Below are 14881 nucleotides of genomic sequence, written 5' to 3'. Positions count from 1 at the left end.
TAGAAAGAGGAGTGGGAGGCCCCGGTGCACAACTGAGAAATTTCTTGCATAGAATAGCTTTCATTTCTCAGAACAAGAATAGACTGACGAGTTTCAGAAGAAAGTGCTTTGTTTCTGGCCATTTTGAGACTGTAATCGAACCCATAGATGCTGATGCTCCAGATACTCAACTAGTCTAAAGAAGGCCAATTTTATTGCTTCTTTAATCAGGACGACAGTTTTCAGCTGTGCTAACATAATTGCAAAAGGGTTTTCTAATGATCAATTAGCCTTTTAAAATGATCAATTTGGATTAGCTAACACAATGTGCCATTGGAACACAAGAGTGATGGTTGCTGATAATGGGCCTCTGTATGCCTATGTAGATATTCCATTTTTGTTAAAGTCTGCAGTTTTCAGCTACAATAGTCATTAACAAAATTAAGAATGTCAACACTGTATTTCGGATCAATTTGATGTTATTTTAATGGACAAATTTCTAAGTGACCCCAAACTTTTGAACGGTAGTGTATGTCTAATAGGCCTGGAAGCAGATTATACAATTGAGAAAGACTGAGCAAAGCGAATAGGAAAAAAAAGTCTGGATTCCACACACCTACTGACGATATACCAACAATCAATTCTACATTCTACAAGTTAATCAGTCCACAACCAGGGAGTGTCAGCAAACCTAAATTGTTGATAAATGCATGTTTTATTGAAATAGGCAAATAGAAACCGTGAAACCATTTGTGTAAACTATTTTTAAAAATTGCACAAACAGCACACATGTAATTAAATCATAAACAGGTCAACAACAACAAAAAACAGCTGATCAGATCCAGCAGGAAAGAGTAACAAATGCATTTCACATCAGAGGCACACGATCAGGTCAACAGAGTTTTGAAAGGTTTAGCCTCAGTCTTTTAGTTTGTTTTGTTTACGTTTCTAGTCCTCTTGGTTGAGATGTGTGACATCTCATATTTAGTTGTGTTAGGTCATTGTCCAAAGATCCAAAGAGGGGGAAGAGGGTGGGCAATAATAAGAATAGAACCGAAAGCCCCTCTGCCCTGCCCCACTGGCACTGATCCTACAGAAATGGTGTTCCACCAGCGGACCAGGTCAACCTGGCTTTTAGTGAGGGGGGATTATGAGGCCCCAAAAAGGAAGAGTCTGTAGATACAAGTCTAGTATTTTGTATCTCCCCCCTCTAGCCTGAACAGTCCAACAACACCTCGCATTTAGGGGGAAAACCGGGTCGATTGTCTGAGACACTAATATGAAAGTCTGACTGAGCATTTGGGTGGAAGTTTGTTTATAACAGCAGATCGTTATCAGTGTTAAATCAAGAAAAACAAAACAGCATTGAACATGCATACAAACATAAAAATAAAAACAATGTTAATGACATCGAACAGCATTTTACAGTGCTTTGTGGTAACCCATCAGTTATTTTTATGAAGAGATGTTTTATATGAGAGAGAGAGAGAAAGAGAGAGAGAGAGAGAGAAAGAGAGAGAGAAACATTTCAGAGAAAGAACTTTGATCCATCCCTGCATGAGAAACATGCCCTTACCTCTCCGGCTTTCTTCCCCCAGGGTCTCTGCCCGCTTCATTCTCTATTTCTCGCCGAGGGGTTTAAACGGACACCCTGTGGAATCTGAAGAAGAGCCTCTGTCACACGCCACCTTGCATGGGGGGGAGCAGTGAGCACAAACACTTGTACGCCATGCCCTCACCCCGTCCCAAACTGCCCATCTATAATAATGGGGGTGATACAATAATCTTCCCAGCTAACACATTTTGGTTAACGTTCTGGGAAAAAAACATTAGGTTGTGGGAAGGTTCCTGAACCAACATAACGTTCTCAGAACATTGTAGGCAAATTATTTTTCAAATTCCCAAAGGAGAACCACTAGGAAACATTACAGGAACATTCTGTGCTAGCTGGGTTGCTTTAACCTGGGTGAGAGACACAGGTGTGTTGCTGTGTTGCTATACTAAGAGCAGATGACACAGTACTTGGGTTGCAAAATTACTAAAACTTTCTCAAAGTTTCTGGGTTTTCCAGAAAATTCACAAAACCTAAGAATTGTTGAAAGGTTTCGGGAATTTTGCAACCCTTCACAGCACAGAGGTAGAGACGGCTTACTGTGGTCCCTGTGGAAGAGAGGAGGATGACAGAGGCTATCCTAGGAAAAATGGGACCGATTAACCCTAACACCTGGGTCGTGTTCATTAGGACACGCAACAGAAAACGCTTTGCATCGCATAACAAAAATGTGTCCAGGTAGTTCCTCCCTGTTTCAGTCCGTTTTTTTTTTCCGTTTGGTGCCTAACGAACACAACCCTTCCCTCTAAAGCACCTGTTCTTACCTAGGAGGCCTACAAACACCTGAATAGTATAAAGAACAGCTGTAGGATGGACAATTGCAACAGGTGTCATTTATCTAGTAACAGAGACCATCTAGGGGGCGACAGACAGGAGTATGGTTTCTGACTAGGTGTTGTTAACTAAAGAACGAGGATTCACAATTTCCATAACCCATAACATTGTAGTCTCCTCAAAAAAGCCTGACACAATGGATCCAAGATGACAACATTGAATAGAAAAGAAAAACAGATTTGAGTTGGATTGGTAAAAAACCCAAAACAACCCATTCCATAACCCTCCTGTAGTATCCAGTTAATTTGTTTAGAATGAGTGGTCAGTAAGGCACATTTCAGACCACAGTGTCGCCCTTTACACTCGTACCCGTAAACCGGTTGAAAATGGCAGATTTGGGCACTGATAAGCACCTAAATTGGAACACAGCGGCTGTACAGTAACATGCTATAAATTACGTTAGAGCTCAGGCTCTACGCTTCATAGCACTGTATCGGTTTTCACTGACAGCCGTCCTGAACTTGACTAGAAGTTGCGCTCATCCCTCCTGCCTATTGGGCAACTTTGTTGTCTGAGGGGAAATGCTGTAAATTAAGAGGACTCGATGCATTTTGAAAGATGAGACGTTAAGGATTATCATAAATACCACATTTACGTTATATAAGCAAGCCAAACACCTGTGAGTCCAAATGTGCACTTCACATTTCAATATCATAAAACTCATATTTAGTGTCAACGTTTTTGATCCACAGTTAGATGACATGGCGTCATAGGCTCATTCTGTTCAAAAAGTCACTGCAGAATACTCACCTGAATGTACTCATGTATCCAAACCTCTTTCTATGCAACCCAAAATGACCATCTGTTTCTCTGAACTGCCTAGGGAAGCCTAGCACTAATATCATATTTTAGAACTTAGCTGGTCATGTTGGCAATAGAACACGCTTCAAATGATTCCCACCTGAACTAGATCGCCATTTATAAAATGGGCCATTTTTGGATTGTGTAAACAACAGTAATTGTGTGATGGCAGAGATGCAGGGTTGGGTTCCAAACAAAACAAATACAATTGTGCTTGCTCTAGTTCCTCAACGGCACAGCTAGGAAAACTAAAAAAGACTAGTTGAGTCATAAACCGTGAAATTTCTTATCGTGTTACTGAATGAATCCAGAGTTTTTTCAGATTTCATTATAAACAAATGCGACAAAAAGTACAGTAAATGTAAAATGCACATAAAATCAACAGTGTAATGTTTGGAGTCAGTCTTGTGTCAGGTGAACGGTTGTGTCCTCAATTTAGGTCTCATAATTTTCCCATAATCTCCAAACTGTTCCCTTTCAATTGCTACCATGCTTATGCTTTTCATATTTCTTCTGTAAGAAACATTTCAATTTAGCCCTATCCATATAGGCCAATTCCCACGAGTGTAAAGGGTTAACATTGAGACAGAAGAAACTTAACACATGTAACACTCACCTGTAGGCCTCAGCCTTGATGGAGGGAAGGGGACAGAGGCAGGGGGAGAGAGCGCTACTGAAAGAAAGCCTCCACAGGGGAAGGATGAGATTACATTACTTACTGGGCCACTGAAGCCGGCTAGCTGGGTGACCATGAGGCAGAGGATGGAGAGAAGAAGGCGCGTCCGACAGAACACCCAGACCACACCGCACAGGGAGGCCTCGTCCCCTTTCACCCTGCGCTCCTCCTCCCACAGGCCGGCCAGCCTGCGCACACACAGGTGATCAAACCAAAGTCGACCAACAATCACTCACTCTATTCTCCCTCCACTAAGAGTCAAGACTGGAATTGTCGTGCCAGAGTCAGGCACCACATATGGGTACAAATCCAGTCTCAGCCTTTTCTCTGTATTCCTCTGAAACTATCCCCCCTCTACATTCTGATTATCACAGTCCATAAAACAATAAAACACGTTTTCTTAAGGGGAAAAAACTACAACTGTTGAGAACTCCGACCCAAACCGAGACCCAGGCCAAGCGGGTTCTTGGCATCTTTCAATTACCTATCCTTGGAAGGGTGACCTTTGTGACCCCATATGTGCAGCAATCAGTACTGACCTGTGGCGGTTGACCTTGCAGCTTTCAAACTGGGACACGGCCCACACATCCTCCTGCTGCAGCTGGCCTTTGCGGTGGGCGAGAACGGCCAACGGGGTCAGCCAGTTGAAGGTCATGAAGGAGAAGAGGCCCGCATTGTCCACCGGGTGCTCGTGCCTGTGGGGGGAGTGGGGTGGAGTTGTGGGGGACAGATAAAGTTAGAGGAACTTCTAATCGTGTACAGCAAAAGGAGTCTCTCTCTCAAGATTTCCTCCTTAGTTATTCCTTGCCACCATGTTGCCAGAGAGCACCTACAGATAAAGTCGGAAGTTTACATACACCTTAGCCAAATACATTTAAACTCAGTTCTTCACAATCCTTCAAAATTCCCTGTCTTAGGTCAGTTAGGATCACCACTTTATTTTAAGAATGTGAAATGTCAGAATTATAGAAGAGAATGATTTATTTCAGCTTTTATTTCTTTCATCACATACCCGGTGGGTCAGAAGTTTACATACTCAATTAGTATTTGGTAGCATTGCTTTTAAATTGTTCAACTTGGGTCAAACGTTTTGGGTAGCCTTCCACAAGCTTCCCACAATAAGTTGGGTACATTTTGGCCCATTCCTCATGACAGAGCTGGTGTAACTTAGTCAGGTTTGTAGGCCTCCTTGCTCGCACACTGTTACGTTTCCTAGTTTCTGTGTTGTGGGTTTGTGTATAGGTATGTGTATTTCAGGAAATGGCTTCCTGGATTCCCCCAAGCAGCTGATTGGTCGGCCCGATGAACGATTGGAGCTGACCCCGCCCTCTCGTCAGCTACAGCTGTCTGCAATTACAAACTCCTTTTCCAGCTGGATAAAAGCCAGTGTTCCTTTGTTAGGGGAGAGAGCTTCTTGGTATGTCCTGTGTTGCGCAGAGAGAGCGTTTCGGTATGTCCTGTGTTTCGTTGTTGGTCTGTATGAATTTTTGTAAAGTATTGTGTAGCCGGTCCTGCTGATGTTTGTGTACGCCATAGGACTGTGTTTTTGATAAGTGAAATTGTTCACTAAGTTTGTATTATTCTGCATTGTTTGTTCCCAGGGGGGAAGGGAAAGGCACCTTGGGAGTGATTAGGAAAGAGGCCTGCGGGTATACATATACCCGTAGTATGTACTATGTCTATGCACACTAGGAAAGACCTGGGTGGACCATCCCCTCTATTTTATTGTGCCAGGTTGTGCTAGGTAAGTTGTGGGTAGGTAAGGTAGGAGAGAGGGTGCTTTAACTTTCTTTGCTTTAACTATCTTTGCTTTAACTATTACTTTCTTTGTCCAGCCCCTTTTCCCCAAATTACCGTGTGACGGAAATAAATTCCCTGTAAACGGTAATATATTCTGCCTCTGTCATCCTTACCTGCACCTACAGTCACATACCTCTTTCACTCCATGGGGAGTTGCGTGTAGCAGGGTGTTGTGTTCCCTCCAAGAGGCGTGCGTAACAGACACGCTTTTTCAATTCTGCCCACAAATTTTCTATGGAATTGAGGTCAGGGCTTTGATGTCCACTCCAATACCTTGACTTTGTTGTCCTTAAGCTATTTTTCTACAATTGTGGAAGTATGCTTGGGGTCATTGTCCATTTGGAAGACCCATTTGTGACCAAGCTTTAACATCCTGACTGTCTTGATGTTGCTAAAGAAAAATCCACAATTTTCCTTTCACATGGTGCCATCTATTTTGTGAAGAGCACCAGTCCCCCCTTACAGCAAAGCACCCCCATAACATGATGCTGCCACCCCCGTGCTTCACGGTTGGGATGGTGTTCTTCTGCTTGCAAGCCTCCCCCTTTTTTCCTCAACATAACAATGGTCATTATGGCCAAACAGTTCCATTTTTTTTTTCATCAGACCAGAGGACAGTTCTTTAAAAAGTAAGATCTTTGTCCCCATGTGCAGTTCCAAACCGTAGTCTTTTTATGGTGGTTTTGGAGCAGTGGCTTCTTCCTTGCTGAGTGGCCTTTCAGGTTATGATATCTCGTTTTACTGTGGATATAGATACTTTCGTACCTGTTTCCTACAGCATCTTCACAAGGTCCTTTGCTGTTCTGGGATTGATTTGCACTTTTTGCACCAAAGTATGTTCATCTCTAGGAGACAGAACGCGTCTCCTTCCTGAGCGGTATGACGGCTGCGTGGTCCCATGGTGTTTATACTTGCGTACTATTGTTTGTACAGATGAACGTGGTACCTTCAGGCGTTTGGAAAATGCCCCCAAGGGTGAACCAGACTTGTGTAGGTTTACAATTATTTTTCTGATGTCTTGATTGCTTGACATCATGGGAAAATCTAAAGAAATCAGAGGCACTGAGTTTGAAGGTAGGTCTTGAAATGCATCCACAGGTACACCTCCAATTGACTCAAATTATGTCAATTAGCCTAACAGAAGCTTCTAAAGCCATGACATCATTTTCTGGAATTTTCCAAGCTGTTTAAAGGCACAGTCAACTTAGTGTATGTAAACTTCTGACCCACTGGAATTGTGATCCACTGAATTATAAGTGAAATAATCTGTCTGTAAACAATTGTTGGAAAAATGACTTGTGACATGTCCTAACCGACTTGCCAAAACTATAGTTTGTTAACAAGAAATTTGTGGAGTGGTTGAAACACTTAGGTTGGAGTCATTAACTAGGTTATGTAAACTTCTGACTTCAACTGTATGTCTAGGACCTAGTCTTTCCTAAACACTTGGCCTCACAAGGAAAAACTCGAGGTCCTACCGATATGCACCTGTAACAGTGTTCGGTGGTGGTGCTGCTTGCTTACTTGCTGGTGGAGCGGATAGGTTTGAGGACGCCGATGCTGTGTTGGTATTTGCTCCGCACTGCTTCCTCCTCCAGCTCTTTCATGTAGGGAGCGCCACCGTCCAGGGACAAACCACCCTCTGCCCTTGCCGCCGTTTCCAGTGCATCCTGGAATTGATGGAGATGAATATTGTCAATAAGAGCAGATACATTTTAAACAATGACGTATTGGAAGCATTTAGCTTGTGGCGGACGTCACAGTGCGGACGTTAGAGGTAGCCGTACCACCTACTACAGCTCACACCGAGACTAGACCCTGGGACCTTGTCCTAGCAAACACACGTGACCACCCTCCTAAAATGTACTTAGCCAGTCACGCCACCAAAAAGGATTCAAATTGGCATGAGGGAGGAGGATGTCTTCCCTGTAACGCACAGCGTTGAGATTGCCTGCAATGACAACAAGCTCAGTCCGATGATGTTGTGACACACCGCCCCAGACCATGACGGACCCTCCATCTCAAAATCGATCCCACTCCAGAGTACAGGCCTCGGTGTAACGCTCATTCCTTCGACGATAAATGTGAACCCAACCATCAGTGAAGAGCACTTTTTGCAAGTCCTGTCTGGTCCAGCGACGGTGGGTTTGTGCACATAGGCAACGTTGTTGCCGGTGATGTCTTATGAGGACCTGCCTTACAATAAGCCTACAAGCCCTCAGTCCAGCCTCTCTCAGCCTATTGCGGACAGTCTGAGCACTGACTGAGGGATTGTGCGTTCCTGGTGTAACTCGGGCAGTTGTTGCCATCCTGTACCTGTCCCGCAGGTGTGATGCCTATTTAAACTTGGAGCTGATACCAAGACTAGCCTGGTCTCAGACTAGACATAACATAGTAAATGTAAATCCAGGACACTCAAATTAGCATGATATGTTACATTTGGTATAGTTACATAATACCAATGGTTCCTTAAGGCGAAAAGTAGGGTGGTTGGTCAGACTAGAGCAATGTAGTGTGCAGGCCATTGTTTATGCTGACTGATTTAAGTGAAATGTTAAGTGTGTATGGAGATGTTTCTTTCCACTATTAACCTTTTACTCTGCTCAAAGACTTAATACCCATTCTGTCATACACCACAGAGCTGACGGTTTAATTAGTATAGTTACAAAATTGTATTATCATTTTTACATAGTAATTGCTTTGCATTGCATACAGGTAGGTAGTAATGACGGAGCATTTTGTGATTAGACATGGGAATAGGAACAATCCTAATCTACTTGGGTAATAACAAAAATATCTCTACTTGGTTACGATTGTACTGCGTTAAAATGTTTTTCCTTGAGTGATTGGTATCATTACACAAGTATAAGAGCACCCTTGCTGTATTAAGTAAACTACCTACAACAATGGGTGGCAGCAGTGAGGCGTGATGCCTTGTTGGAGAGATGACTGGACGAGTGCATTGCCAGTTTGACTAGTGACCTTGTCTGATGCTTATTTTCAGTCAGTAACCCAGTTTAACCTACTAGAGGAATTGGTGTTAGGATCTGTTTGACACATTATTATGATCATTAAATATTATATACTGTATATATGTAATGATTTCAACAATTTAGCAATAATTTTGTTTGACTAGATTTGTGGAAAATCTTGAATATTTCAAATATCTTTCGTAAACCTAAATCATCTGCAAGTAGTTTTATATTTGTATTTTTTCCACCAAGGCTTAAAATAATTTGTGGAAAATAAGATGCTGCTGTTTTATACACTGATTGTGGCTATGTACCTATTTCATTTACGACAGTACTCCAAAAAATGTTAAACCATGGAATTTTATTCATCTACTACCACAGATATACAGTGGGGAGAACAAGTATTGCAAATGCACATGTAATTACTTAAAAATCATTCAATGTGATTTTCTGGATTTTTTTTGAGATCCCGTCTCTGTTGAAATGTACCTATGATAAAAATTACAGACCTCTACATGCTTTGTAAGTAGGAAACCTGCTAAATCAGCAGTGTTATCAATTACTTGTTCTCCCCACTGTATATCGTTGTCATAGGGCTATTTGCAGGTGGAATTATTACATGTAGTGTAGGTTGGGAGACTGGCAGAACTAATCTTGCTTCGCTAATGGCCCTTAACCGATCTGCTATTATGTCTATGTATATTTTATATATACACAGTGCTTTCGTTAAGTACTCAGACCCCTTGACTTTTTAAACCTTTTCTTACGTTACACCCTTATTCTAAAATAGAAATCCCCCTCTACACAACAATGACAAAGCAAAAACAGGTTTTTAGAAATGTTAGCAGATTAAATGTTTTTATATATTTGCTATCACATTTACATAAGTATTCAGACCCTTTAGATTTTTGTAGTCATTCCAGTCATTGGCAGCAGAGAACTGGAAGGAGAGGTGGCCAAAGGAGGAATTGGCTTTGGGGGTGACCAGAGATATACCTGCTGGAGTGCGTGCTACAGGTGGGTGCTGCTATGGTGACCAGCGAGCTGAGATAAGGGGGGACTTTACCTAGCAGGGTCTTGTAGATGACCTGGAGCCAGTGGGTTTGGCAACGAGTATGAAGCGAGGGCCAGCCAAGGAGAGCATACAGGTCGCAGTGGTGGGTAGTATATGGGGCTTTGGTGACAAAACGGATGGCACTGTGATAGACTGCATCCAATTTATAGGTATGGATGAGATTGATTGATTGAAAAATAACAATTTAATCAATTGTAGAATAAGGCTGTAACCTAACAAAATGTGGAAAGAGTCAAGGGGTCTGACAGGAATGTCAGTGTTCTGCCGTGGCCAGCGAAGAGCCCGGATCTCAATCCCATTGAGCACACCTGGGACCTGTTGGTTCGGAGGGTGAGGGCTAAAGGCCATCCCCCCCCCCCCCCCCCCCTCTGGTGGAAGAGTGGGGTAACCTCTCACAGCAAGAACTGGCAAATCTGGTGCAATCCATGAGGAGGAGATGCACTGCAGTACTTAATGCAGCTGGTGGCCACTTTTAATTCAGGGACACATTATTCAATTTCTGTTAGTCACATGTCTGTGGAACTTGTTCAGTTTGCCTCAGTTGATGAATCTTGTTATGTTCATACAAATATTTACACATGTTAGGTTTGCTGAAAATAAGTGCAGTTGACAGTGAGGACGTTGTTTTTTAACTAGTAATCTAACTACCTAATACACATCTAAGTAAAGGAATGGACTAAGAATATATGGATGAGCAATGACCGAGCGGCATAGGCAAGATGCCATAGAGGGTAAAAAATACAGTACATACACATGACATGAGTAATGCAAGATATGTAAACAAAGTGACCAGTGATCTATTTATTAAAGTGGCCAATGATTTCAAGTCTGTATGTAGGCAGCAGCCTCTCTGTGTTAGTGATTGCTGTTTAACAGTTTGATGGCCTTGAGATTGAATAATAGCTTCTGTCTTTCAGTCCCAGCTTTGATGCACCTGTACTGACCTCGCCTTCTGGATGGTACCGGGGTGAACCAGCAGTTGCTCGTGTGGTTGTTGTCCTTGATGATCTTTTTTGGCCTTCCTGTGACATCGGGTGCTGTAGGTGTCCTGGAGGGCAGGTAGTTTGTCTCAGGTGATGCAGACCGCCCCGCCCTCTGGAGAGCCCTGCCGTTGTGGGCGGTGCAGATGCTGTACCAGGCGGTGATACAGCACGACAGGATGCTTTCAACTGCATCTGTAAAAGTTTGTGGGTTTTAGGTGACAAGCCAAATTTCATCAGCCTCCTGAGGTTGAAGAGGCGCTGTTTCTTCTTCACCACACTGTCTGTGTGGGTGGACCATTTCAGTTTATCCGTGATGTGTACGCCGAGGAACTTAACTTTCCACCTTCTCCACTGCTGTCCCATCGATGTGGATTGGGAGGTGCCCCTATGCTGTTTCCTGAAGTCCACAATTATCTCCTTTGTTTTGTTGACATTTGAGTGAGAGGTTTTCCTGACACCACTCTGTCCTCACCTCTTACCTATAGGCTGTCTCGTCGTTGTTGGTATTCAAGCTTACTACTGTACAGGAGGGGGCTGAGCCCGCACTCTTGTGGGGTCCCAGTGTTGAGGATCAGCAAAATGGAGATGTTGTTTCCTACCTTCACCACCTGGGGCGGTCCGTCAGGAAGTCCAGGACCCAATTGCACAGGGCAGGGTTGACACCCAGGGCCTCGAACTTAATGCTGAGTTTGGAGGGTACTATGGTGTTGAATGCTGAGCTTTAGTCAATGAACAGAATTCTTACATAGGTATTCCTCTTGTCCAGATGGGATAGGGCAGTGTGATGGCGATTGCATCGCCTGTGGACCTATTGGGGCGGTATGCAAACTGAAGTGGGTCTAGAGTGACAGGTAAGGTGGAGGTGATGATCCTTGACTAGTCTCTCAAAGCACTTCATGATGACAGAAGTGAGTGCTACGGGGCGATAGTCATTTTGTTCAGTTACAGTTAACGTGACTGGTACTATGCATGGGACGTACAGGATATTGATGGGCCACATTATGACCCTATTGACAAAATCTTCTCAACTGCTCGCGGTTGTTGGAAACAGCAAGGCAGTTTTATGTCACAGAATGGCTTACATTGCTTTGTGCATTTCTCACCATTGACATAATATTTACATGATGAACACAATTGTCTGACAGGGACCATACCCCAAGAGAGCTGACTGTGCAGTGCCATGTATAGTGGCCCCAATTTTGCGCTTTAAGTGTTAAATTTACTAAAGAACAGGCTTTGTTGTATTTATTTAGTGACAGGGTGCTGGAAGTTTGGGTTCCTTGTTTTTGAAAGAAAAGTATAAACTTTGTCCATTTAAAAAAACATCAAATTGATCAGAAATACAGTGTTGACATTGTTAATTTTGCAAATGACTATTGTACCTGGAAACGGCAGATTAATTTTAATGGAATATCTACGTTGGTGTACAGAGGCCCATTATCAGCAACCATCACTCCTGTGATCCAACGGCACGTTGTGTTAGCTAATACAAGTTTATCATTTTAAAAGGCTAATTGATCATTAGAAAACCCTTTTGCAATTATGTTAGCACAGCTGAAAAGTGTTGTCCTGATTTTAAAGAAGCAATAAAACTGTCCTTTTAGACTAGTTGAGTATCTGGAGCATCAGCATTTGTGGGTTCGATTACAGGCTCAAAATGGCCAGAAACAAAGACCTTTCTTCTGAAACTCGTCAGTCTATTCTTGTTCTGAGAAATGAAGGCTATTCCATGTGAGAAATTGCCAAGAAACTGAATCTCATAACGTTGTGTACTACTCACTTCACAGCACAGCGCAAACTGGGCTAACCAGAATAGAAAGAGTGGGAAGCACCGATGCATAACTGAGCAAGAGACAAGTACATTTGTCTCTAGTTTGAGAAACAGATGCCTCACACGTCCTCAACTGGCAGCTTCATTAAATAGTACCCACAAAACACCAGTCTCAACGTCAACAGTGACGAGGTGACTCTGGGATGCTGGCCTTCTAGGCAGAGTTCCTCTGTCCAGTGTCTGTTCTTTTGCCCATCTTTTCTTTTTAATGGCCAGTCTGAGATATGGCTTTTTCTTTGCAACTCTGCCTAGAAGGCCAGCATCCCGGAGACGCCTCTTCACTGTTGACGCTGGTGTTTTGCGGGTACTATTTAATGAAGCTGCCAGTAATGGGCCTCTGTACGCCTATGTAGATATTCATTTTTTTATTTTTTATCAGCCATTTCCAGCTACAATAGGAATTTTCAATTTTAGAATAACTTGTTGAAAAAGGACTGGGGGGGCAAAATATTTTTCACCCATGGGCAAAGAAATTTAAATTAAAAAAAGTTATTTTAATGTACAAAGAAATGTGATTTTCTTTCAAAGCACATGGTTTGCTCTTGGATTTTCTGTTTTTGCGGCGCAATTTTGTGATAAGAGCATGATTTGTATGACTAACAATGAAGGCAGAGGCATTCCGCTGCCTATGTCAGCGTGCCTGAAGGACCTTTTGAGCAGATAATGATGGACTTCATTGAGCTTACGCTATGCCAGGGGTATAAGTACTGCCTGGTTGATGCCTTCTCTAAATGTGTAGAAGCATTTCCTTGTAAGCATGCCACAGTAATGGCTGTAGCAAAGAACCTACTAAGAGAAATCATCCCTAGGTAGGGTCTGATGTTCAAATTAACATCAGACAATGGCTCTCATTTTGTCAATACTGTAATTCAGAACTTTGACAGTTTGCGGATTGACCTGCGAACACATTGTAGTTATCATCCGTCCAGTGGGTCTCGTAACGGTCTACGTGGGTTCACGCCAGCCACAGCAGGAAGGTTCCCCACAACCCAGATGATGTACCAGCCGATGTCGCATCGTAAGCAACCCCAGTGGCCATGGGAGGACCAGGACCGAACTCAACACATCATGTTTGTTGTTTTCATGGTCAGCCTTCTCAATGCCGCTGACGTATGGGCCCTGGGAGTAGCAGAACAACCAAGAGTGAGAAGTGGCCACAATGCAACTGAAGTATACAACACCAGCATAGTCCCACGGCAGGACTTAAACAACAGCCGCTCCAGCTTGCGCCAACGGCAGGCCCCAGGACGGGAGCCCAGTAAACAATAGCCGCCCTTATACCAGAAGAAACAGGAGGTCGATGCATCCACTTGACGAGCAACACAGCCGGAATCACGAGGGGAACACTTGGTGGTCACTGCATAAATCATACAGAAAAAACTGAACCGATGGTAGAAGACCTCCTGCTATGTGTGTAGTCTTTTTCCGCACTCAGCAATCTCACCATTCCTACAGTAATCAGTAGAGGGCAGTATTAATGACACTATGTGCACTGGAGGTGCTCTTATCAGGACTTCATGGGGTAAAACTTTTGGGGGACAAATGAATTAATGATTTGTCATCGACAAAGAATATGAGAGGCGGATTTGACTGTGCACAAATTATTTTACAACCTAGACACCTTGTAAAAGAAACCTATTCTAATCCAACCCCGGCGAACCCCATTCCGAACCTTCTATTGGCACAACCCAAGTAATATCTCCATACCACAATTCAATTTCTATATGGGAATGTCAACATAATTAGTGTCTTCCCAATAGGATGTGGCTGGATAAACGGAACATGCGCTTCTAGCATTCCTGTTAAACTGAATGTGGGGTACACTACTATTCAGACAGAAACAGACATTCGCTCTCCACATCAATATGGCTCAGCCACATTTACAGATCATTATTGGATCTGTGGTGATAAGACATCTTTATTTACCAACAAATTTGACAGGGTGCTTTGTTTCTGGTAAACATTGTTGTAATGCATAAAACCAACTGCTCCATTCCAAGCAGATTAAGACGGGTTAGAAGGAGCATTTCACAACTGAATGATGTTCCAATTGAGTCACGACGATCCTCGAAACTTAGTTTTGGTGCAGGTTAATTCCTTGGTATGGGGCATCAGAAAATGGCGGGGGTTCACGGCGGGGGTTCTGTTAATGGTGCACCTAACGGCCTACCATGGTGACCCTGTGGAAATGTCGACAGTCAACGAAGTGATTACCTTGTGTGTGGTGATAAAGTATGTACTGTTTAAATTCATAGATAATTTTGTACCTGTTTCTTCCAGCATCTTCACAAGGTCATTTGCTGTTCTGGGATCGATTT

General features: G+C 43.1%; 1 protein-coding gene across 2 annotated transcripts in view; it reads right to left on the bottom strand.

Moving 5' to 3' along the window:
* Positions 1-14881, bottom strand: part of LOC139549360 (ATP-binding cassette sub-family C member 5-like) — an 87342-nt gene that overhangs the window by 47151 nt on the left and 25310 nt on the right. For both annotated transcript variants that reach the window (XM_071359785.1, XM_071359786.1), the window contains exons 3-5: positions 7227-7372; positions 4442-4597; positions 3946-4090 (exon numbers count right to left, since the gene is read on the bottom strand). In XM_071359785.1, coding sequence (XP_071215886.1) covers positions 3946-4090; positions 4442-4597; positions 7227-7372 — 447 coding nt within the window. The remainder of the gene's footprint in view (positions 1-3945; positions 4091-4441; positions 4598-7226; positions 7373-14881) is intronic.

This window comes from Salvelinus alpinus, chromosome 22 (assembly GCF_045679555.1).
Source record: "Salvelinus alpinus chromosome 22, SLU_Salpinus.1, whole genome shotgun sequence".
Taxonomy (NCBI): Eukaryota; Metazoa; Chordata; class Actinopteri; order Salmoniformes; family Salmonidae; genus Salvelinus; species Salvelinus alpinus.
Note: the sequence above shows the minus strand (reverse complement) of the source record. Positions and strands in the feature narration are given on the sequence as shown.